General features: G+C 47.9%; 1 protein-coding gene across 3 annotated transcripts; it reads left to right on the top strand.

Moving 5' to 3' along the window:
• Positions 1–6,002: 6,002 nt before the first annotated feature.
• Clptm1l (CLPTM1 like) lies at positions 6,003–23,569 on the top strand. 3 transcript variants are annotated; one of them, XM_059276161.1, is made up of 17 exons: positions 6,003–6,188; positions 6,713–6,813; positions 8,259–8,448; positions 9,965–10,110; positions 11,135–11,213; positions 13,678–13,795; positions 14,115–14,209; positions 14,827–14,911; positions 16,628–16,731; positions 17,591–17,656; positions 18,144–18,194; positions 18,965–19,047; positions 19,788–19,822; positions 20,601–20,656; positions 20,743–20,787; positions 21,400–21,515; positions 23,010–23,569. In XM_059276161.1, the coding sequence occupies exons 1-17, from the start codon at positions 6,027–6,029 to the stop codon at positions 23,092–23,094; spliced, it is 1,617 nt and encodes a 538-aa protein (XP_059132144.1). In that variant the 5' UTR covers positions 6,003–6,026; the 3' UTR covers positions 23,095–23,569. The 3 variants fall into 3 exon arrangements, with proteins under 3 accessions (XP_059132144.1, XP_059132143.1, XP_059132145.1); XM_059276160.1 differs by having other exon boundaries at positions 9,962–10,110; XM_059276162.1 differs by lacking the exons at positions 9,965–10,110; positions 11,135–11,213.
• Positions 23,570–23,623: the final 54 nt, after the last annotated feature.

Genomic DNA, 23,623 nt, shown 5'->3' with positions numbered 1-23,623 from the left:
ATGAGGGTAATGACCCTAGTGGACCAGCAATGTCCACACCATGTTCTGTTTGCATCAGTGGAATCAAGAAGTCCAAATGTGCATGTTTAGAAGCCTGCCTCTGCTGCTCACCACCTTCACCCTCCCTCTCCGACTCTAGCACCCCTGGTTAAGAGGACAGAGGCTTCTGCCCTTCAGCACTGGCCCTGAGCAGACCGGATCCTTAAAAAGAAGACTGTAATTAAAATGACCAAAGGCACCTGCCAGCCTGGAGTCTGGAATTCAAGCCCTGGGTGAACAAGAAGCAGAGGATTTGTGCCTTCCAAAAATAAATGTCTCAATTTCACTACTTTGACTCTCCAGTGCTCTTCTTAAAATACGTATTTTTAATTCTCTCTCTCTCTCTCTCTCTCTCTCTCTCTCTCTCTCTCTCTCTCTCTCTCTCTCTCTCTTTCTCTCTCGTGTATATATGTGTTTAGGTGTCCAGAGTCCAGAGGTATCGGATCTCCCTGGAGCTGGACTTGGGTGCTGGGAACCTATGCAAGATCAGTACATGCTCTTAGCTGCTGAGTAATCTCCAGCCTCTCCGGTATTCTTACTATGAAGTGTTAGAGTCATCATTTCTCACAAGAAAAAATACAAGGAACAACCAGGTCCAGAGAAATTCTTTACAACTGTGACAAGTACTTGGCCATCCTTGCTCTCTGCTGGCTGGAGTGTCACCAGTATTCATAAAGCTGAAGTCAGTACTGGAAATGTGGATTATCCCTAGTGCCTCAGCAGTCACAGCTACCTAGCCTTCAATTATACCCAGCTGCCCAGGTTACTGGAGGCTGGATGGACTATGAGGGCAGGAGACCAGTAAAGGTTGGACACCGGTTTCTGGGGATCTACTCTGCAAAGAATGTTGAGGGACAATAGTAAATTCAAGAGGCTCTGCTGGAACTGTGCTTGTCAAAGAGTGCCAACTTGGAATACTGTTACATGCTGACTGAGCTCAGAGGCCAGGCTTCAGCTGTCAGCATCACAAGGGGATTGATGCTGGAGTCCCCTCCTTATGCAGGGGGTTGTGAAAACAACAGTCCAGGACCCAAGTGCATACAGCGGGATGCACCATAGCAAATCCCTCAGGACATCTGTGCAGCTGTACAGACTCTTCCTTGGTGAGACACCCAAATGACAGCAGAGGTGGATAGTGACCAAGGTGCCACTAAGCCCATTTCAACTATAAAAAAATGGGCCTGGAACCTAACAAAAAAATTAGTCATTTGGGGAATGGTGGGAAATCCTGGAGCTCCTGGGCTCTGAATCCTACTTTTGAGGCCTCCCTGTGTCGTGGCATTTGTAGATCCCAAGAGCCTTACCTCACCAGTCTACTGAAGAAGACCATAGGTTCATCCACAGGCTGACTAGAATACAAAGAGTAAGCTGTGAGCAAGAGATTGCAGGCTTTGTGTACATTAGGGTTACATCAGTGTGATCAGCTGGACTCAGACATCAGTGCAAGGCTGGTAAAAACAGAGAAATAAGTGACTCTGAAGAGGAGTTTCATCTGACAAGAGCAAAAGGGACAGGGAGTCTCAGATGGATCTAATGATTCTGCTCCAGCCCCATAGAGGTTTGTGACCCAGCACCACCCCTGCCCTCTGCCACAGCAGTCTTTGCATCCACAAATCTTGATCCCACCTGTTCAGATAAAGCCCTGTAAACCCTCCCAAACCATGTGCTGGCTAGTTTTGTGTCAATTTGACACAAGATGGAGTCTTTGGGGAAGAAGTAATTTCAACTGAGAAAGTGTCTCCACCAGATTGTTCTGGGAAAGTGATCCTGGGTGCTATAGGAAAGCAGGCTGAGTAAGACTTGGGGAGTAAGCCAGGAAGTGATGTTCTTCTATGGATCTGCTTCAGTTCCTACCTCCAGTTTCTTGTCTTGAGTTCCTGACCTGACATCCTTCAGTGATGTACTGTACTGTGGAAGTGTAAGCAAAATAAAACCTCTCCTCTCCAAGTTGCCTTTGGTCATGGTGTTTATCACAGCAATAGAAAAACTCTAAGACATAATTTGGAACCATTGGATTACTGCTGTGACAGACCTGACTATTTGTTTTCAGGAGGATTACAGTAGCATTTGAACTATGGGCTAGAAGAGCCATTGAATGCTCAAAGCTCAATGGGCAGTTCTGTGTGAGCTCAGATGATAAGTGTAGTTGGAATTTTCTTTGGGCCACCAACCAGCTACCAAATAAAGACATGGAGACTTATTATTAATTATGAAAGCTCTGCCTTAGCTTAGGCTTGTCCCACTAGCTCTTTTAACTTAATTTAACCGGTTTCTATTCATCTACGTTTTGCCTCAGGGCTTTTTACCTTTCTTTCATTCTGTATGTCCTGCTTCCTCTGTGTCTGGCTAGCTGGCCCCTGGTGTCTCCCTTCCCTGGTATCTCTTTTTCTTTCTTCATTTTGAGCCTAAATTCCTCCTCCTACTTACTCCCCCTGCCTGGAAGTCCCACCTATACCTCCTCCCTCGCTATTGGCTGTTGAGCTTTTTATTAGACCAATCAGGTGCCTTAGGCAGACAAGGTAAAACAGAGACACATCTTTACATAATTAAATAAATGCAACACATCTTTGCATAGTTAAATAAATATTCAGCAATAGATAAGAACATCAAAAACAACGCAGAGAGGCCTGACTTGTGAAGTTTTAGATCAAAGCAAACACTCTATCAGGGCTATTTATGTGGCACTTAGAATTAAGAATCACTAAAAATAAAACCTTTGCTTTGGTTGGACAATCCATACTGGTCATTTGGGACTGAGAATCGGCTGTGATTAAGAGGAAACTGGCACTGAGGTAGGACTAAGCTTCTCCCCTCATATTAAGGCTAGGTAAGGCAACCCAGTATAACGAACAGGTCCCAAAAGCCAGCCAAAGCATCAGGGACAGGTCCTGCACCCACTGCTAGGAGTCCCATAAGTAGACCAAGCTACACAACTGTCACACAGATGTAGAGAGCCTAGCCATGTGGGCTCCCTAGTCCTACCTCAACTTGATATGCCATGCTTTGTTGACCATGGAAGGCTCTGCTCCTTTCTGAACAGAAGCAGGGGAGTGGATGAGGTGGGGACAGAGGGGAGGTGGGGGCAGGGGATGGGAGGAGAGGAGGAAGGGAAACTGCATTCAGGATGTAAAATAAATGAATAAATTTAATTAATTAAAAAAGAGAAGAAACCTAGCCGGGCGGCGGTGGTGGCGCACTCCTTAATCCCAGCACTCAGGAAGCAGAGCCAGGCGGATCTCTGTGGGTTCAAGGCCAGCCTGGGCTACCAAGTGAGTTCCAGGAAAAGGCGCAAAGCTACACAGAGAAACCCTGTCTCGAAAGAGAGAGAGAGAGAGAGAGAGAGAGAGAGAGAGAGAGAGAGAGAGAGAGAGAGAGAGAGAAGAAACCAGCCTCATTGAGGCAAAATCTTCTGAGAAGTGCTTCCTCAGAGTCAGGACATAGAAGCCATTTTGGAAGCGGCCAAGGTTGTTGGTTTTAATGCGGCTGCGCTGTGTTATTCATTAAGCAGTGCTGTTACTGTGCAAGAAAGGCCACAAGGCACGACAAAACCCACTATCCGAGCTTTATTAGGAGAAGGGAGGGACAGAAGAGAGCGTGACCAGGCCTGTGGAATACATGTGCATGGGGGGGCGGGGGGGGGGGGGGAGATGAGGGGGAGGAGTCTGTGTCCCACTTCTTATGGATTCCCCTGCACATGCACATGTGGGCTTATGGAGCTACGCCAAGCATGTGCATAGATTGTGTGATCATGCTGTGTGCAAATTACGTGATCACACAGCTCACAGACTACACAGGACATAAGGCCCCTTGCTTAGCTGCTGAACTGCACATATGCAGTCATGTAGCTGGGGGAGTGGCCACGAATTCCAACAGTTGTACCTCCTGCTGACTGCCAAACTTGGTAATATCTAATAGTTTTGAATGTGGTACTGGTTTTGAAGGCATGAAGGGATCGTGGAGTGTAGCTGAGTCTTGGCACTATGTGGTAGGGCTGAAGTCCCTGAAGACATCCCAGGAGAGGTTATTGGTGAAAGTGCAGCCCAGTCGTAGCACAGACCCAGAATTTTGGTGATGCCAATACCATGGAACCACCACCAAGAACAGCAGCACCCATGGAGTAGAGCTGGCATGAGCTGTGAAGACACTTTTTGCATGCTGTGGAAAACTCTTTGGCGCCTAAAACATCATGAGCCCCAAGTGTCAAGCACTGAACTTTTTACATCATTGAATTGGGGGGGGAGGTGCTTTGATCTGATTGTGACTTTGCCTGGTTCTTCCTTTGTAGAGTAAGACCGTATATAACTTGTTTTTACTTTACAGGATTCCACAGTTAAGGAATTTTGGAATTTTACAGGGATTTTGGCAAGACTTTGGAATTTTAGAGAGACTTTGGATATTTTAAAGATACTGAAATTTCAAAATGTGAATTTTAACACAAGGGAATTAAAAAAGTTGAAGTGCTTAATACTGTGATATGACATCTTGGGGATGAGGAAGAAAGGTTATGTTTTAACAGTGATGTGCTTGTCTGACAAGCTGTGTAGGGATCAATTGTGCTGGCTTGCTTTATGAAAACCTGACACAAGCTAGAGTCATTTGGGAAGAGGGAACCTGGATTAACAAAATGCCTCACCGGATTGGCTTGTGGTGCATTTTCTTGATTGATGATTTATGTGGAAGGGCCCAGTTCACTGTGAACAGTGCCACCAGAGCTAGCAAGTCATGGGGAGCAAGCCAGTAAGCAGTATGCCTCCATAGTTTCTGCTTCAGTCTTCAACATCTTTCAATGATGTGCTGTGATGTGGATGTGTAAGCAAAATAAGCCCTCCTCTGCAAGTTACTTTTGGTCATGGTGTTTATCACAGCAATAGAAACTCTAAGACACCCTTATGCTGAAATAGGTGCTTCATCTCTGAAACTTTCATTTTAATAGTACCATTTTTACAAAATGCCTAACAATGTTTTGATTTTCTGTGCAAGAAACATGAAAATGCCACAACAGAGCATGGCTACCGGACCAAGTAGTGAGCAAAACACCAATTGCCAACAAGCTTCCCAAAACAGGAAAAATAGTTTTCCTCCCTCCTTATCTCTTATTGACCACTGCTCTGGGCTGTCGTGGTACTGGTCACTTCCCTCTAGAAATTGTGTATACTGTAAACGAAGAAATATTAAAGGAGATTAAAAAGACGCCCAGACGCTTTTATCTGGATGTGTAATGGATGTGCAAGTCGGGAAAACATAGATCGGCTTGATGAGACAGAATCTACCTCTTCAGAAGTTAGGCGGGACCCACGTTTATATTACCCAAGGACTCATTCTTCTTCTGACAAAAGTGGCAACTGACCTGTAAAAGTCTTTATGACCTGTTCCGCCCATCTTGAATTGCATCTTATCAATATGGTAACTCCACACCCGAGAATTAGGAGTTTCCTGAGTTTTTTTTCCTAACTTTTTTGGACGCTACCCTAGACTTAGAAGAGCTGGGAAGCCAGCTTTATGATCCCCACCTCGCCCGCCCGCCCTCGTCCTGGGACCCTGCCGTCAACCTTCAGGCCAGGCTGCAGAGCGCCGGGAATAAGGAAAGCAGTGCACGAGAAGACATCCTTTCAGGTAAAGGTCCTACCGAATATTAAGTCCCACCTGGCCCCCGCGGGGCACGCCGGGAGGACCGCACGGGAGGCTGACGTCACGGACGCGCCCGGCGTGCGGACGCGCGTGCGTGTCTGAGCGCCCGGTTCCCAGAGGGCCGCGCGCTTCCACTTCCGCCTGCGGCTCGGGTCTCGGACGCGGTGGCCGGCGGATCCGGCGAATCCCGCGGCTCCGGGTGTGGGCGGCGGGAGCATGCGGGGCGGCCGGCGGCCCGCGCGAGGCGCGTTGGTTTCCCCGCGGCGGCGGCGGCGGCGCGCGGCGGCTCTCCCGTGAGCGGCGGGCGGCTGCTGGGCGCGAGCGGCGGAGGCGCCTGGCCCGCAGGCGGCGGCGGCGCCATGTGGAGCGGCCGCAGCTCCTTCACCAGCTTGGTGGTGGGCGTGTTTGTGGTGTATGTGGTGCACACCTGCTGGGTCATGTACGGTATCGTCTACACGCGTCCATGCTCGGGCGACTCCAACTGCATCCAGCCCTATCTGGCCCGGCGGCCCAAGCTGCAGGTGAGAGTCGGGGGGGCCCCAAGAGGGCGCCTCCCGGCCGGGTGCTACCCCGTGCCCCTGCTGACACTGGTCAGGGACGGGATGCGGGCCCCAGGCGTTGCCCGCTACTACCACTGATGTCACTGTCCAGTGTCTGATGAGGTGGCAGTGAGAGCTGGCGTTTGGGCTTCTCTGTTCTCTGCTGCCCTCTGGTTACCCCTTGGTGCCCTGTTCTGCCCTGGTTATTACTGAGGTCGAATTGCCCCACATGTGTTTCCTAATGGCACCCCAGTGGAAGTCACTGGGAGTATTCCAGCCATATGCTTCAGGCTGCTGACCTCTGACCCTACGTTACCGGTGTCACTTCCTGGTTCCAGTGGGGATTTACGACAGGTCAGCTCTACACAGCAGTGTCACACAAAAGGCCATTTTGACCAAGTCCAAGCTCTCCCCCCGGGAGGTAGCCCTCAGGTTGCCTGCCCGCCCCTATAGTGATGATTTCTGTCAGGACCTTTTGGCCTTACATTCTTGTTCACTCTTTCCAGCTAAGTGTTTACACCACCACACGGTCCAGCCTTGGTGCAGAGAACAATGTGGACCTGGTCTTGAACGTGGAAGACTTTGATGTGGAGTCCAAATTTGAAAGGTGTGGATGGATGTAGGACAGATTGCCAGGGATGGGTTCCACAATGTCATTGATAGCGTTGTGTACGTGTGAGGATGTCCTAGAGAAGCACTCCTGACTAGGGTATACGTGTAATCTTTCAAGCTGGAAGTCACAGGTGATGAGTTTGTCACTTGAAAGTAGCTTTTACTGCTGTCTGATGGCAGTGTGGTTTACCATAGCCCATGTAGTCTCCCAAGGAATAGTACATGGATTTACCTGTAGAAGTAGTTCACGTATTACTTATAAGAGGGGAAAGCGGGATAGTGGAAAGCATTATGCAGAAAGTCATAATTAAGTGACTTTTGTTGTTGTTGTTGTTATTGTTGTTTTGGTTTTTCTAGACAGGGTTTCTCTGTGTAGCTTTGCGCCTTTCCTGGAACTCACAGAGATCCGCCTGCCTCTGCCTCCCGAGTGCTGGGATTAAAGGCGTGCGCCACCAACCCCCCCCCCCCCCCCCCCCCCGTTATTAAGTGACCTTTTACATTGGAATAGATCATCAGTACTCAACTGCATACAATAACTTTTGAGAATTAACATGATTTAGCATTTGACATATGATTCTAACTTGTAAATGTTCAAATAAAACTTTTTAAATGACTTGCTCATCAAATCAAGGTTCTATATTGCCCAACAGGCATTGGACTCACTAGTTAACCAGTCTTCAGTTCCCACCAGTGCATCATTGTCCAGGCTTATTAGCCTGTGACTTTAGGGCAGTTATTGACTACCAACTCCCATCCTCTTAAAACGGGGGTGGAAAGTGCTGGCACCATTTACTTTTCAGTTAGGTTTAGTTTTATAGCGGTAAATACTGCCTTCTGTTCATCACACTCATGTCAGTTGTCCAGGACAGATAGTGAAACTTTCATTTTGGAGCCTGGAGGAAGTTGTAGAAACATGAAATATTCAATGCCCTTTCTGAGCTCCATGTCAGTGTGCATCTGCCAGAAACACGACAGCAGAGCATTGTGTGGGGTCAGCACCTGTGTGTTTAGAGTTCCTTTCAGTTCCCTGGTAGAGGCATCTCTGCTTAGGAGCTTTAGAGAAGTCCATCCCCTGTGTGTTTCTCCTTGTAGCAGTTCCCACCCTGGCTTTTAAAGCAAGTCCCTTCTGAGGCTCTTGAAATGGAGGCAGGGAGTACTGTACGTTTTCATAGTGCTCAGGACACGGTTGTGTTCTAAAAAGTCATAGGCAGGTGGGTTTCATTTTTCGTATTTCTGAGCTAAAATTAGATTGTGTAAATCTAAAGAGATGATTAACTACCATGTGTGTGTAAACAATGTGTGCCAGCATGGTGGTGTACACCTTTAATCCCAGATACTTGGAAAGCTGGAGCAGGAGGAATCTGAGTTTGAGTACTGTCTGGACTACATAATAAATTGGAATTCAACATGTACATGTTTAAAATGACTGTTCTGTTTTAGGACAGTTAATGTTTCTGTACCAAAGAAAACAAGAAACAATGGGACGCTGTACGCATATATTTTCCTACATCATGCTGGGATTCTTCCTTGGCACGATGGGAAACAGGTACACCTGATCAGTCCTCTGACTACCTACATGATCCCCAAACCAGAAGAAATTAACCTGCTCACTGGAGAGTCTGCCACACAGGTAGGTGTCTTAACAGATCACTGTAGCAAGCTTGTGTTTCTTGTTCAGAGTTTTATGCATGTCTTACAATTGGAATACTACTGTCATACTTATCTTTCTTTCAAATAATAGCCCATGGATTTGCAGATAAAGTACAACAGGTTAGTGTTGGACAGTGATTCATAGCACTCCAGCAGACTCCCTCTCTGGCTCTAGGACTGCTACATCTTTGGGCGAGTGTGAATGCCTTCCTGATAAGGCAGTTACGCTTCAGAGCTCACCTGTACTTTCTGGTGAGAGCCATCATATATGCGCGTATGTGCATATACACACAGAGAACACACACTGTGCAGGACTGCATGACTAGGCATTTCTTCTTATGCTCATAATTCTAAATTATAGGAAGCATATAGGTACTATTTGTATTTTGTTCACTTGTAGGAAACTGTAAAGAAAAAGTTTCTCACAAAAGTGGTTATTCAGCCAAGCAAAATGGCTCACTCCTGATGTTCTAGTACTCTAGGCTGAGGTAGGAGGGTTGCCATGAGTTCCAGACCGGTCTGTCCTGTAGACTAAGACTGTTGGGGACAAGGGAATCAGTCGTGGGCATATACATAAAATAAGAAACATTCAATGTCTGTGTCCATACAGAGTAGAAGATAAGACGAAACAAGAATGATGGCAACTTTGCAGGAAGCAGCCATAGTCTAGAGGTTAGGAGCAGAATATAAAATATTCTTCCTAGCCAGGTGGTGGTGGCACACACCTTTAATCCCAGCACTCGGGAGGCAGAGGCAGGTTGGTCTCTTGAGTTTGAGGCCGGCTTGGTCTGCAGAGTGAGTTCAGGACAGCCAGGGCTACACTGTGAAACCTTGTCTTAAAAAAAAAAAAAAAAAAACAACCCAACAACCCTCTTTCTGTTTGTTGTCCCCTGCTGTGTCTGTTTGGGGCGGGGGAGTGATGGGAAGATTCGTGATGGAGTGTGGGGAGCAGGCTGGTGTCCTGTATGTGACAGGTATGGAGCATCTGAAACCATTCAGTGCAAGCTGTTGCTGTTTTGGCTGGGACATGAGATGCTGTGTGACAGCTGTTCAGGAGGAAATAGGGTGGTGCTGCTTCCTGAACAAGTCATCTTGGTTTCAGATAAAGTTGATTTGCCCAGAGTTTTCTCCCTGGGTTTAGTTTTATCTAGAATTAATACCCAATCCTGTGCATCTCCTTTCAGACCATTCTTTGTTCACTTATATCTGGTTTAGTTTAATCTCTTGGTAGTCTCTCCCCAGCTCATAGGCATACAGGCTTGCTCTGTTAGTTCCCCAGTCCCTGATCCCTCGGCTCTGCCTCCTCAAGATCTCATAGAACCATTTGGGAGGAAGGAGGATGTAGTCTGGGACTGACAGCCTAAGGTCACTGGAACCCCTCAACTAGGCCTCCTTTCCCACTTTTCCCAGTCTAGAGAGCCAGTGGGTTCTCAGGTGAAGGCCCTGACCTCCAGGCTGGACCCAGGTAGCGTAGCTTCCATTTCTATTTATAGCAGCAGATAGAAGCAGAGAAGAAGCCATCTAATGCTCTGGACGAACCCGTCTCTCACTGGCGACCCAGGTTGACCCTGAATGTGATGGTGGATGACTTTGTCTTTGATGGGTCCTCCCTGCCTGCAGATGTGCATCGGTACATGAAGATGTAAGTCTCAAGTGGAACCCTGGGAGGGAAGCTACTCCTAGAACTGATGGCAGAGTGGGCATCTGTAGTGGGTGAGCCCAAACAGTATACCATGCCTTTATTCTGGACCCTGTCTGTGTTGTGAGCTGCTGCAGACCCTGTCCAGCTCCTTGCTTACCACCCAGAGGTTGTGATGATCAAGGTGCCTGACAGAATTGAGAGAAAGAATGAATTCCCAACTGGTGCATCTTCCTCTTTAGTCCAGGAAGAATGTCCCCTGAGTGAAACAAAAAAGCAGAGGTTAACTGACTGCTATGTACTCTATTGCTTTTCGCTGTTCTCATGCTGCCTGGGCAGTGAAATGTTGGCTTTGTAGCTAGACTCACTTAAGTCTAAGATTTCATCTCTAGGTTGTGACCTAAATATTACTTGCCATCCTTAGTTAAGTGTGACTGTGATTGTGTTCAGGAAGCCCAGTGTTGAGATCTATCAGTGTGTCATTATGGTGTCATGTTGCTTCTGAAAATGGCTGAGAATCACTTCTATTCACAACAGATAGTTTCTCTGATATTGTCAGAGGTTTCATACTTTCTTTTGTAAGTTTTGAATCTTTTTGTGTCTGGTGTTGGGGAATTAAATCAAGATTGTACATGTTAAGCAAGAACTCTACTACTGAGCTAAATCTCCAACCCTAAATCTTTTTATAAAATCTGATTTGTGTACATGATCCAGATTGTAAACATTTGGTACAGAAAGGGCCAGCTCTGACCCTGTCTCCAGCCTTCCTCTCAGGCAACCTGCAGCAGTGTGTGGATAGCTTTCCAGAGGTTGTGTCCCTGCTGGTGGCTATAACTATTGTCATGCTGTGTTACCCTCTCATGCTTCTGTTTGGAAAGGCCATCTTGTGAGATTCCAGTGGCCAGGATGCAGCCAACAGTGATGCTTGGTGGGATGCTCCTGAGGTGGCCTAGTTTCTCCACATATTTAGTGCCCCAAGGGGATAAATCTGACACTGACTTTAGGCTTTTGTGCTTCAAACCCCCAGGATTCAGCTTGGGAAGACAGTACACTACCTCCCCATCCTGTTCATCGACCAGCTGAGCAACCGGGTGAAAGACCTGATGGTGAGCCACACTCTCCTAGACACGGCACAAAGCTTTCCCTCAGAGTAGGGAGTGTTGCCCATATTTGGGCCACATAGAGGTCTCAGTACCTGGCTGGGCTCTGGCTTTTGTGGTGGCTGCTTGTGGGACCTTCTGATGATGGACTTTTGGGTCATTCATTGGGATCTTAGGTGGTAGTCTCACAGAGCTCCACCAGAACGGCCTGCATGCCTGCTCCTGTGATGCTTCATAGTTAAGAGCTTCTTGTCCTCAGGACTAGTCCTGCTATGGAATTAGAGATTCATATCTGAACCCATCTTGAGAGGGAGCCACAACTCAGGATAGCATGGGCAATGCCAAGGTCCTGTGGAGATGAAATGGCCACTCTGGTGCCCTTGTTGTAGCAATAAAGGTGCTATTTTTCTAGAGAGAACAAGGGTGTTTTGAGAGAAGAAACGTGGCTGAACTTTGGCTTTATATTATAAGGAGAATAACAGTGGTTAATAGTTAATGTCACTGCATAAGTACCATGCTCAATATTTCCTGTTGGTTGCAGTAGTTGCTGCCAGGGACTGTGTCAGTGTTCTTTCACAGTGGAAGTAATTAGGGGCAGGAAAGGAGAGCTTTGACTGGGGTCACAGGTGAGCAAAGAAAAATATAGGTGGACACCTGCGTGCCTCTCCCACCATGTTTGTGAGTGCTCCCTGACAACCAGCCTTGATCTCTTGAGCAGAAGCCAAGGCGTGGAGAACAGGGAGCTTGCCACAGGGCCCCCTCAGATCCTGCCCAGGCTCTGATGCTGGCTATGGCTCAGGGTGACAGGCTCCCACTGACCTGCACTTCCATCTGGTGTCATCTGCACCTAGATGACCTGTGGGTTAGGGGCAGGGCAGTCTCTAGTAAGGAGGTCTGACTGATTTCTGACCTCCTTCTCTGACTTGGTTTTTTCTTGTTTGAAGCTCAGGATTCTGGGTTCTGTGAAATGTACAGGCTGTACTTTGTAAACCTGGGCCTGTCTGTAAACGTACTGGAAGACCTAATAGTGCTGATTTCTTGCAAGCAATTGGGAAATTTCATTCAGTGACTATTTTTGTGGCTGAATATCTAGTATTTGTATATAAGCTAGTGTAGATAGAGGCTATAGGCCAGCATCTGCAGATTGTATATTCTTTTCTGGTCCTTCTTGTTGGAACCCTTATAAGCTACAGTACCTTAAGGTACTATAGTACCTTAAGTGAACAATGTAGGCAACTAGCTTCGCCGTGATACCTGTTTATGTATTGTAGATGTAACCGTCTTGTTAAATAAGAAACACAGAGCCAATGCAAAGATGAAAGCCCAAGAGGTCAGAGCAATAGCTAAGAGCTAAAAACTTTACCCTTCACTGCCACTGCTGTTCTCCTCAGCAAGAGACCTACTTCCTGTGTGTATGCCTTCTTATAGACTTTCTGTTCTGCCTTCTCATTGGTTGTAAACCCAACCACCACATGACCTCCTCGTCACTGCCTGTCTATACAGACCTCCAGGTCTTCTATGGTTGGTATTGAGATTAAAGGTATGTGTCTCCATGCTGGCTGTTTCCTTGAACACACAGAGATCTGCCTAGCTCTGCCTCCCAAGTGCTGGGATTAAAGGCATGCACCACCACCGCCCAGCTTCTGCTATGGCTTGCTATTAGCTCTGACCCCTAGGCAACTTTATTAACATACAAATAAAATCACATTTCAGTACAAATAAAATATCACCATAGTGTATCTTTTGCTTTGCCTCTTGTGAGCCCTTTCTCAGAGGAATGTCATCTTTAGGGGGCAACCTAGCCTGCTAGAGTAGTCCAACCAGCTGGCTGTCTGATGGGACCTTACAGTGGCATCCCTGGGACAAGTCTGGCTATTTAAGGGGTGTTCAGTGGCTTATCCATGCTGTGAAGAGCCCCAGCACTTAGCTGCCTAGTCCTAGGCCTGGTGACTACTTAACCCTGACACATTTCAGGTCGCCAGCTCCATTGTGTACGACCATCATGCCTTTGACACCAGCAGTGTTCACAGCAGGAGACTGGGGTAGAAGGTTAGATGATGTGTTCCAACTCATGAAATGTGACACTAGTGTACATGTCCTGCACCATCATCATGATCTCACTTCACCTGCTGTGGGGTGTGAGTTCAAGTGCTGTTTCTTCATGGTTCACCTGAGAGCACTTCGGCCTGGATGCCCCTCTTGTGTACAGTCTCCTACTCTTCTAGCACAGGTCCATGGCACCTCAGCCAGGCACTCAAACCTGTTCCTTAGCTCAGCTAGTGAGCTGACCAGTTTCTAGCCAATGCTAGTTGTGAGCCTATCTCCCAGTTGTCAGGACTTGTGAGGGTAAGTCAGTAGAGCACCTGTGCAGCTCAGATCGGAGATAATATCTGGGAAAGCTCCCGTCCAAAGTTGCGCTGAATCCTGGCCATGCTTTGTGGCCCTCCCTCACCTTTGGATCTCTTGGCAGGTGATAAACCGCTCCACCACTGAACTGCCACTCACTGTGTCCTACGACAAGATCTCACTGGGGCGGCTGCGCTTCTGGATTCATATGCAGGATGCCGTGTACTCCCTGCAGCAGTTCGGTGGGTGGCCCTGGGCCCTGGGCTAAGGTGGCATGGGGTGTTTGGTGATCCTAAGCCATGCTGCTCTACTTCCTACTCGTCATTTATGGGATCACTTTGGCCTTGTGGCTTACAGTGGTTCAGCTCCTTGTATTTCTTAGATTGTAACCTTAGGAACTAGCTGAGAATTGGCTTTATTCAGAACACAGTATTTTAAATGCCACAACTCCTGTTGACTTTTTGCTCCCTGATGTGAGTTTTCTACATTCAGAAGAATATTTGTGACATTGGCTAAGACTGAAATGGCTCTTCTTGAATTAATAATGTGTTTTCCTTGCAGGATTTTCAGAAAAAGATGCAGATGAAGTGAAGGGAATTTTTGTAGACACCAACTTATATCTCTTAGCGTTGACCTTCTTTGTTGCAGCATTTCACGTGAGCTGTCCCCTGGGTTCTTGTGGCAGGGACTGGGGCAGACATTGGGGTGGCTCCATACAGTTGGGGTCAGGTGACCTAGATCATGGGTTCTGCACAGCCTCCAGCCTCTCTGTGTTGTCCCCTAATAGACTTTTCAGCTAGGAAAGTGAGCAGTCCTGTCTGTGTGTCATGTGTCATGTGCAGAGCACAGACGTACTAGTGAGCTCTGTGACCAGTGTGCTAGGTGCAGGCAGGGTGCAAGGTAGGGAAGCATGGGTATAGTGAGCTTCCGGTACCAGTCACCCCAAAGCAAATGTAGCTTTGTAAGGATGCTTGTAGGAGGTCACACAGTGAGAGGTTGTACTGCTCTAAGTAAGGGACTGAGACCTAGGTTGGGTTACCTGGTTGGTCATACCCCAAGGTGCTCTGCCTGGGATTTGAGTCAGAGATATATGTTTGAGAAATACATTAATGTCTCCCTCCAAGTTCCACAATTCTGACCTATGGAAAATGTGTAGGGGGGCAGGTTTGGTAGATAGTGAGCATGTCTTACTGAACCTGAGGGAGATTACTTGGTCAGTGAAAGTGATGTAAGTGACTGGAGTGTAAGCTGCTGTCCTGTCTCTTCTTTACAGCTTCTTTTTGATTTCCTGGCATTTAAAAATGACATCAGTTTCTGGAAGAAAAAGAAGAGCATGATTGGAATGTCTACTAAAGCAGGTAGGAATAGTCCACCTGACCAATGGCTCCTTGTGAAACCTCGAACTCCTGCCTCAGCAATCTCAGCAGCCAGTGAGCATCTCTGAGTCCCATTGAGGCTATAGGCCATGGGGCACAGGCCTTCTTTGTAAGGATGTGGGGTTGGCCTGCCAGTGAAGGCAGGATGCATAGTCCTGTAAGGCAGCTTGGTTGCTCATAGATTTCAATATAACACCACACCTTCTGTCTACCATCTCCCTCCTAGTCCAAAACGGATGCCTGAGGGTGTTGTCCCTTGCCTCAGGAGCTCTGGCTGCTGGATTTAGGGTCAGTTTTCATAGTAAATTCCCCAGTACTTGGAGCAGTGTCCTCATCAGTGAGACCTGACTTTGCAGAATAGTTGTTTCACTGCACGTGATCCAGTGTGATGGTTTTGCTGTATAACAAAAGGAGCAGTGACTGCTGTGGTTGTAGTGATGGTGACAGGCCTTTGAGGTAAGTGTAGGTGCAGGTATAAGGGATAGAATGGGGAGACTGCTTCAGGGGGAGCTGGATTTGACTGCCAGGACAGCCCCTCAGTGTCTGTCACCAGGCACCTATGGAGGAGAGGCCTGTTGCTTACTCTCTTAACTGTGGCCTGAAGTGTGATCCTAATTAGTCTTAACAATAAAAACCTGGAGTCAGTTATCAAGGGTGAAAGCTGAAAGATCAGAGAAGCAGAGCAGTGGCCACTAGAAACTTATGTCTATGAATCCTCAGACCGAATGGGCAGCTGAGATCCTGTCTCCACCCATCTTATATTCCTATCTCCACCTCCCTAGTGTTGGGATTAGAGGCCTGCACCACCACCACCCGGCTCTGTTTCTCTTTTAGACTGGTTTAATCTAGTGTAACCCAGGGTGGCCTTCAACTCCTGATCTTCCTGCTTCCTCCTCCCAAGTGCTGGGATTAAAGGTGTGTGTCACCACTGCCTGGCCTCTGTGGTTAACTAGTGGCTAGCTCCTTCCTCTGACCTCCAGGCAAGCTTTATTTGTCAGAACACAAAATAGCATACAGCAGTGGCCCTGACCAGACTGTGTCTTCAAAGTCCAGCCTATGAACAAAAGCATAGCTTTGTAAAAGGAACAAACTATAAAATGGTACAAAATAGGAGAGTGTAGAGTAAGGGCACAAGCAAGCACTCGGCCAGGACAGCCAACCCATTGTCTGTGACTGTCACCCAGATCTGGTACCTGCGTAGACCATGCCCTCTGCCATCTGCTCCATTTTGTGGCCTCGTATTTAAAGTGCTTTCATGAGTTGCATCATTGGCTGGGTGGTGGTCATGCACACCTTTATTCCCATGGTGCATACCTTTAGTCCCAGCACTCGGAAGGCAGAAGCAGACAGATCTCGGAGTTCAAGACCAGCCTGATCTACAGAGTGAGTTTCAAGACAGCCAGAGCTACATAGGGAAACCCTGCCTCGAAAAACCAAAAGAAAAAAAAAAGAAAAGTTGCATCATTATCTGCTATCCTTTTGTCTCCCCTGGTGCGGGGTATGAAACCAGAACCTTGTACACTCTTAAGTAAAGGCTCTACTGCTAAGCTCCACACACACAGCCCACCTGATTTCTTTAATCGGGTAGCAAACGAAGAGAGCTGGAGGGCAGGAGGTGACAGGTTCAAAGGTGGGTGTGGGTGTGTGCAAAGGACGGCTGCAATATGCCCTCACCACCTTGTGTGCTCATGTCCCCAGTGCTCTGGCGTTGCTTCAGCACCGTGGTCATCTTCCTCTTCTTACTGGATGAACAAACAAGCCTTCTGGTGCTGATCCCTGCTGGTATTGGGGCTGCCATTGAGGTGAGCCCTGGGTGCCATGCTGGGTCAGGATGGGGTTTCTGTGAGGTCTGTGAACTTCAGCACTTGCTCGGCTGTTCTGAGTGCTGAAACAAGAGGCCCTCTGAGGACCTGCACACCTCTGGAAGCAAGTTCAGGGAGGCAGCTGCTGGGTAAGGAGGTCTCTGAGGGTACATCTTGGGACAGTAGATCCTGTTGGGTAGACCCTGTGTTAACAAGTTTGATAAGGTGGTTTGAGTGAAACAGACGGATGATGTGGCTTTGGAGAAGCTCCTGGTTTGACTGGAATTTGGGATGGAACAGCCGTGTGGAGAGTAGGTAATGGCACATGACACGTTATGACCAAGCAGGGGGCAGGCCCAGGGGTCTAGTTCTGAGAGTTGGTTCTGTTGAGTACTACTGGCCCTTGTGGCTGTGGATGCTTGTTGAGAGATGGGCTTCATTGACACTGCAACTCAGTGACTGTCCCAGTGACAGCATGAAAATCCAACTCAGAGGCAATGTGCTAGACCTGACCTTAGAAATACTACTGGCACAAGGTTGCAGTAAGGATGTTGAGGAGGGCATGGATCCCCACTGAGTCCAGGATGAGGCTTAGGGCCCAGGATGAAGACTATCTTGGTTTGGAGCAGGTATGAGTACTGGTTTCCTTGTGTTTCACCAGTGACTGCACAATCCACCTAGTGGACAGCCAAGAGTATGGTGCAGAGCTTCCCAGTCCACAAATGACCATGAGAGGTAGAGGGAACAGAAACAGTGACTAGTGGGGTGAGGGATGATGGGTGCCAGGTCTTGTCCTTCACAGTTTAGCTCCTTATCCAGCATCTCAGAATTAACTGTAGATTTCCTTTTCTGCCTCCAGCTTTGGAAAGTGAAGAAGGCATTGAAAATGACAGTGGCCTGGAGAGGCCTGAGGCCTGTGTTTCAGGTGAGACCTGTGATGACTGCCCCAGACACAGCTTTTCCTGAACAGATTCGCCAGGCTGTCATTAGAGCTGAACCATCTGGGGGCACTTTATCCTGTCTTTGCTGCCTAGTACAGAGCTTCCCAGCACACAGGCATATGCATGCAAAAGTGCCCCACAGCATGGGGAGACTCCTCACACAGGCTGGCTGTGCAGTTCTTGACTGTAAGACCTCACTGATAGAGCTCATGTCAGCTTTCTGATCAGTTACTAATTCTTTCTTCACCTGATTCATCAGGAGACTGAGCAGACTCAGTAGAAGCAAAGGGTCTGGGCCTTTATGCTGGTGAAACAGAGGCAGGAGTGGCCAGTGCCTAAGCCTGAGGCTAGGTGCAGCCAGCGTTGGCACTGAGGGCGGTGTGGTGGCCTACACCATTTATTGCTACGTTGCTAGCTTTGCTGTGCTGATAGTCTCCCGAGTCAGCTGACATTGTATTAATCTTACAACAGTTTGGCACCCACAGTGAGTCTGAGAGGAAGACTGAGAAGTACGATGCCCAGGTAAGCAGTTGGGGAGCCCGTGATACCATGAAGGGTTGGGCCCTTGCTACAATATGGGGGAGTTGGGGAGAGAACCTGTCCTGAGAATGGGATGGAACTAGCCTGAATGGGAGTCCTGAGGGTGAACATGTGGACTTACCCTCTTCACAGGGAAGGAACAAGCTCTCAGGCCACTGGTTCCTAGTTTGTCACCTGGACAGAGTTCCTGCTGTTTAGGAAATTGTTTCTACCAAACAGCTGGCTTCTCTGTTCATTCATATAGAGGCCACAGGAAGCCCTCTAGCATCCAGGTCCTAGCCTCACCATTGCTCCTTAGGAGTGGGACATGTTGGGTTAACAGGATGTCTCTGTACAGAATGGTTTTGGTGTTTTAGTTCTAAGCTCAGCTATTTGCATTTCAGACTTTAGTGAGATGATAACAAAGAACAAAGCAGAGTAAATATAGGGCCTGTGGTGTAGTTGCAGGGTCTGTGACTTGGGTGCTTCCTTGGTTTCTTCTGGCTGAATTTGCCACTCTGATGCAGGCAGCTTGTCTGATGCATCAGGGGTGATACATCACAGTCATTGCTACCAGTGGTATGTATGCAAATTCTCGCTTTGGAGTCTTGGCAGAATTATCATGGCCATTACACACAGTTGTGCTATTACCTGAAATGTTACTGGGGTTCTGCCTTTTTTGCTTGCTCTTGTTGACATCAGTTAGATGGTGCATCTGCTGAGGTGTTTGGTGGTTGAGTTATTTAACTAGAAGCTGCCTCTGTCCCTCACAGGCCATGAAGTACTTGTCTTACCTGCTCTACCCTCTCTGTGTTGGGGGCGCTGTCTACTCACTCCTGAATATCAAGTATAAGAGGTGGGTGATGCAGAGTTCACACCCTCATCTTCCCAGCTGAAAAACCTAGCTTGATTTCTGAGCATAAGGCACATGTACCTTGGGCTCCCTGGAACTGGGGACCTTCCCACTTGGGCTGCCTAGAACTGGGGACCCTTCTCAGATGCAGCCCAGGACATGCTTCTGCTATTCTGAAAGTCAATCCTAGGTCTTCATCTCCTCTGGGTTATGAAGAGGACAGGAACCACTGATATGCCCTTGTGCATCTCAGGTACTCGGGAAGGCTGCAGGGACCACATAGCCAACATAGGCATGCATACCTTCAACCTGAGAAGTGCAGGCTTTCCCCTACTCCATCACTGACTTTGAATACAGAGATTGGACAGAGTTTGAAAGAGGAAAATGCTAACACCATGATGGTGCTTTGATCATTTAAAGAAGACTCAGGACCCTGTGTCTGGTGGAGAGATGTGTTTCTGGGGTCAGGCATTAGGATGGGTGGACAGCATGGCCCTGGCTAGACAGGATTTCAGGGTTGAATGCTGTACATGGGTTCATATCTCCCTGGAAGTCCTGGGACTAAAATCTGTCCTTTCAGAGTGGTGTCTCCCCACATGGAGCCTACTTCCATAGAGAGCTATCCCAGCTATGCTGAGTGCTTGGGTGTCAAAGTGTTTTTTTAGGAGGGTGCTTTTTCTTCATTTTAACGTTCAGCAACATGCCCTTGGCCTCAGATCACAATTTCTTTACTTCTGTTTCAGTTGGTACTCCTGGCTCATCAACAGCTTTGTGAATGGTGAGTCTGTGTGTCTCCTCCTTGGTGATAGTGCTTATAGTAGGTGCTGCTTTACCTGTTCCTGTCCATCACTTGGTGGTACAGGCTTCTAGGATGAAAAGCTAGTTAGTCCCTTAGCTTTAGCACTCATACAGTGCCCAGCATTGTGGGGCTTAAGCATCAAACAAGCCTGTTCCTGAGCTTGGGTCCTTCTTCTGCTAGTCTGTTTCCTTCCCTAAAAATAGGCAACAGTAGCATTCAGATCCCATCTGACATCTCATTCCATAGACTTTCCCAGAACACCAGACCTAGAATATGGCAAGCTACCTTTTGTGGACACACTGAGAGGCTAGTCAATGCCCTGCTGCTTATGTGTGGTTCAGAGCACATGGCCTCTGTATATTGTGTGTGTCCCATGGCTAAGTGTCAAAGCGTTGGATTCTCGTGCTTTGGGGTGTACCAGTGAGGAGCATAAAGGTCAGGCAGCCTCTCAATAAGCAGGTAGCTCTCGATGGTCACGCTTCCAGGTCTGAGTCCCAGACTTAAAACCTGGCACCTTCTCCAGTGCCCTTATGATGACCCTGGTGTCCAGCACTTGCTTGATCCTTGCAAACAAAAGTTAGCAGCAATCAGTAAAAAGTGTGCTGCTTTTCTGATTCATCCTTGACTCTTAGTGGGTTTATTAGCCAGGAAGCTGTGACAAGGCCAGCTGAGGTCTTTTGGGAGCTGGGTGTCTCTGTATATCGCCCCAGCAGAATGGATGTTTGGTTCTTTTTCATGGATGTCTTCTGTTCCACAGGTGTCTATGCCTTTGGCTTTCTCTTCATGTTGCCCCAGCTCTTTGTCAATTACAAGGTAAGGCCAAGGTGTCTCTGCTAAGGCAATAGCCCTGTGTTCTCTTTGTTGCCTGTGGCTGACCTATGGTATCTTCCTTGTTTTAGATGAAGTCAGTGGCACACCTGCCCTGGAAGGCCTTTACCTACAAGGTAAGCACCAGGTCCATGCTAAGAATGGCTGGAAGACCCTTTATGGGGTGCACATGAGCTCACAGACACACAGTACTTTTGGCCCTGTCCACTTTGTTAAAAAAACTAAGACATCTTTTCAAACTCTGAAAAGCCACCAACTACACAATGAAGGTTCTCATAGTCACAGTAAGGGAAAGTTTTGAGGGAAAGGTCATGTTCCTTTTTGGCGACATTGTCAAAACACAAATATATTTTGCTCAGTAATTCAGTGTTTGAGAACAGAGTTCTGTGTCTTCCCAGCAGAGCTTAGAACCCTTTGTACAGGTTGGGTAGACTGAGCTTACAGGACACAGTTTCAGTTCTCTGAGGAGCCAGCCCCAGTGCTGCTCTGCTCTTGTTTCCCAGCTGTCTTCTTGGTTCCCAACACAGAAAGCTGCAGGTCCTTATGGTGGGCCTGGAACCCACTGTCCTGGTGCTGCTCTGGTGCTGCACTAGATCTTCTCGCTGTTGCTGTGAATATCACAGTTATAGGTCCTGCCATCGGCTGAGGAGCAGCTTGCTGACAACTTGGGTTATAAAGTGTAGGACTCCAGTTTTGTGGTGGTTTCACTGCTTCATCTGGCTTTACAGGCTTTTAACACCTTCATTGATGATGTCTTTGCCTTCATCATCACCATGCCCACGTCCCACCGGCTGGCCTGTTTCAGAGATGACGTGGTGTTCCTGGTCTACCTTTACCAGAGGTGGTGAGTGTGTACATGCAGCACCTCCTTGGCTGTAGAGCCCTGCACCTGTCTGTTGTTTCAGACAGACTTGGCAGGTGGTGGCTTTTCTCTGTTGCCCAAAATAGGTTTCAGCTGTGTCTTGTAATGACAGTGCAAGATTGTCCTCAAGCACAGGTCTCCAGTGTGAGGCAGGGGTGGGGGTGCTGGTCTTCTTTTAGGCTGCATGCCCTATAGATGGAGGTCAGTGGCTCTCTCACCTGGGACTGGACTGAACCCATTAGCAGCAGCTAGTAGCCACCAGGGCCTCAGGCCAAAACAGCATGTCCAAGCTACCAGCTCGGACAAGGGAAAGCCTCTAGGAGATATAGTAAAACACAAATGCTTGTCTGTCCTCCTTTGCCCATCCTGGCTGGCCTGTGGCCTTTCTGTAGTGCATATGTAGCCACTGCCTGTGGGTGTGTTTAGAGTAGGTCCAGGTTTGGGGATTTCCTGGAATAAGCCTTAAAACCAATAGAGGTTTAGGCTACCCATGTCCTCTGACCCCAGAGCCTAGGTCCATGTTGAGGAAAGGGCTTCTTTATAGAGTGTTGCCACCTCACCTCCCATCCCCCAGTAGCTACCATTGGAGGTTGTAGTTCCCCGACATACACACCTCCGTCCCCATATGATGACAGTGCTTCCTATAAGCTTTCCAAACTGGCCATCCAATACAGGATGAGCCTGTCTTCCCAAAGCTAAGTCCCTGGACTAGGATTGTTTGTCAATGCACTTGTGTGTCTGGGAAGGACTTTTGTCATAGGCTCACAGTACCACACCCATGTGCTGAATAAAGTCTGGTTCTTAGGTTTTCACATCTATAATTGGTTCCCTGACACATCTGAAGATAGAAGTGAGCTTGTGGGGAACGCAGATACTGGCACACCTGATGCAGGGTTGTTCTGTGAGAGTCCCATCTCAAGCCAGCAGGGCCCCCTTGAAGTGGTTCCAAGTCTTTATGCAGAGACCCAGCCCCAGGGCTTTTGATGGGAGGTGGGTTTGTTTAAAGCTAAGGTCTGGTTGTCTTTTTGTTTGTGAGGCACCAAGGAGAACTTCAAACAGTGGACACTGCATCCCTTCCTGCTTTGGTGTCTTCATAGAAGCAGAGCTGTGTTGCTAGGGTGGGAAGTTGCGGGATTGAAGAGCATAGCCACTACGAGCAGAGTGCTCAAAGCCAGGAATCATCTAGAACTAGTTTTGGTAACTGCCTGGATAACTTGTTACAGTTACCTACAGCAAGGCCTCTCCAGGTCCCACCCTGCTGCAGGGCTCCTGTCTTCCTTGTCTGGTTAGCCAAGCTCTCATTTCCCAATACTGCAGAGTGCAGCACATGAGAGATAGGAGGCAGGCCCCAGACCTATGAAGGTCCCTGACCTGGAGGTGGCTCAGATTATTGGAGGATGTTATCAGAGGAGCCATGTCCTCTCAAGGACAGTAAGGGCTTGTCTTGCTAATAGTCATCCATCCCTACCATTGCAGGCTTTACCCTGTGGATAAGAGCAGGGTCAATGAATTTGGAGAGTCTTATGAGGAGCAGCCCAAGCGGAAGCCCCACCCAGACTGAGCATCTCGGCCCAGGCCCCCAGCAGCACTGCACAACACAGTTGAGTATTCCTGGGGGCTTTAGGGGAATTCCTAGACACCACATCTTCTGCGTTGCCAAATCCCTCTGAGCATTTCTCAGTGTCCCTGAGCACTCTTTCTTCTCGTGTTTGGAAGGAACCATAGCACTTAGCCATATACCCCACATGAACTTGGGTCTTGGTGATGGTGCCAGCAGACAGTCACCCAAGGGTAGCTCTCAGTGCATGAGTGTCCCATGGCAGCCAGTGGACACCTGAGCACGCATGGGTAGGGAGAATGATGGATTTCCACATCAACTTGTTCAAGTGCTCCTTATGTGGATTTCACACACATGGAAAGTCATTCTGTACAGACTCTGGGATCAAATGGCTCTTTTTCTCTTTTGTTTAAAATTTGATTGTTTAAAGCTTAATGTATGTATGTTTCTATTTTAAAATAAATTTCTTTGGCTGTGACATTTTTCTTAATCTATAATAACATAGAAAGTACTGCAAATGTTATAAGTTAAA

The sequence above is a fragment of the Peromyscus eremicus genome, chromosome 11, assembly GCF_949786415.1.
Source record: "Peromyscus eremicus chromosome 11, PerEre_H2_v1, whole genome shotgun sequence".
Lineage (NCBI taxonomy): Eukaryota > Metazoa > Chordata > Mammalia > Rodentia > Cricetidae > Peromyscus > Peromyscus eremicus.
Note: the sequence above shows the minus strand (reverse complement) of the source record. Positions and strands in the feature narration are given on the sequence as shown.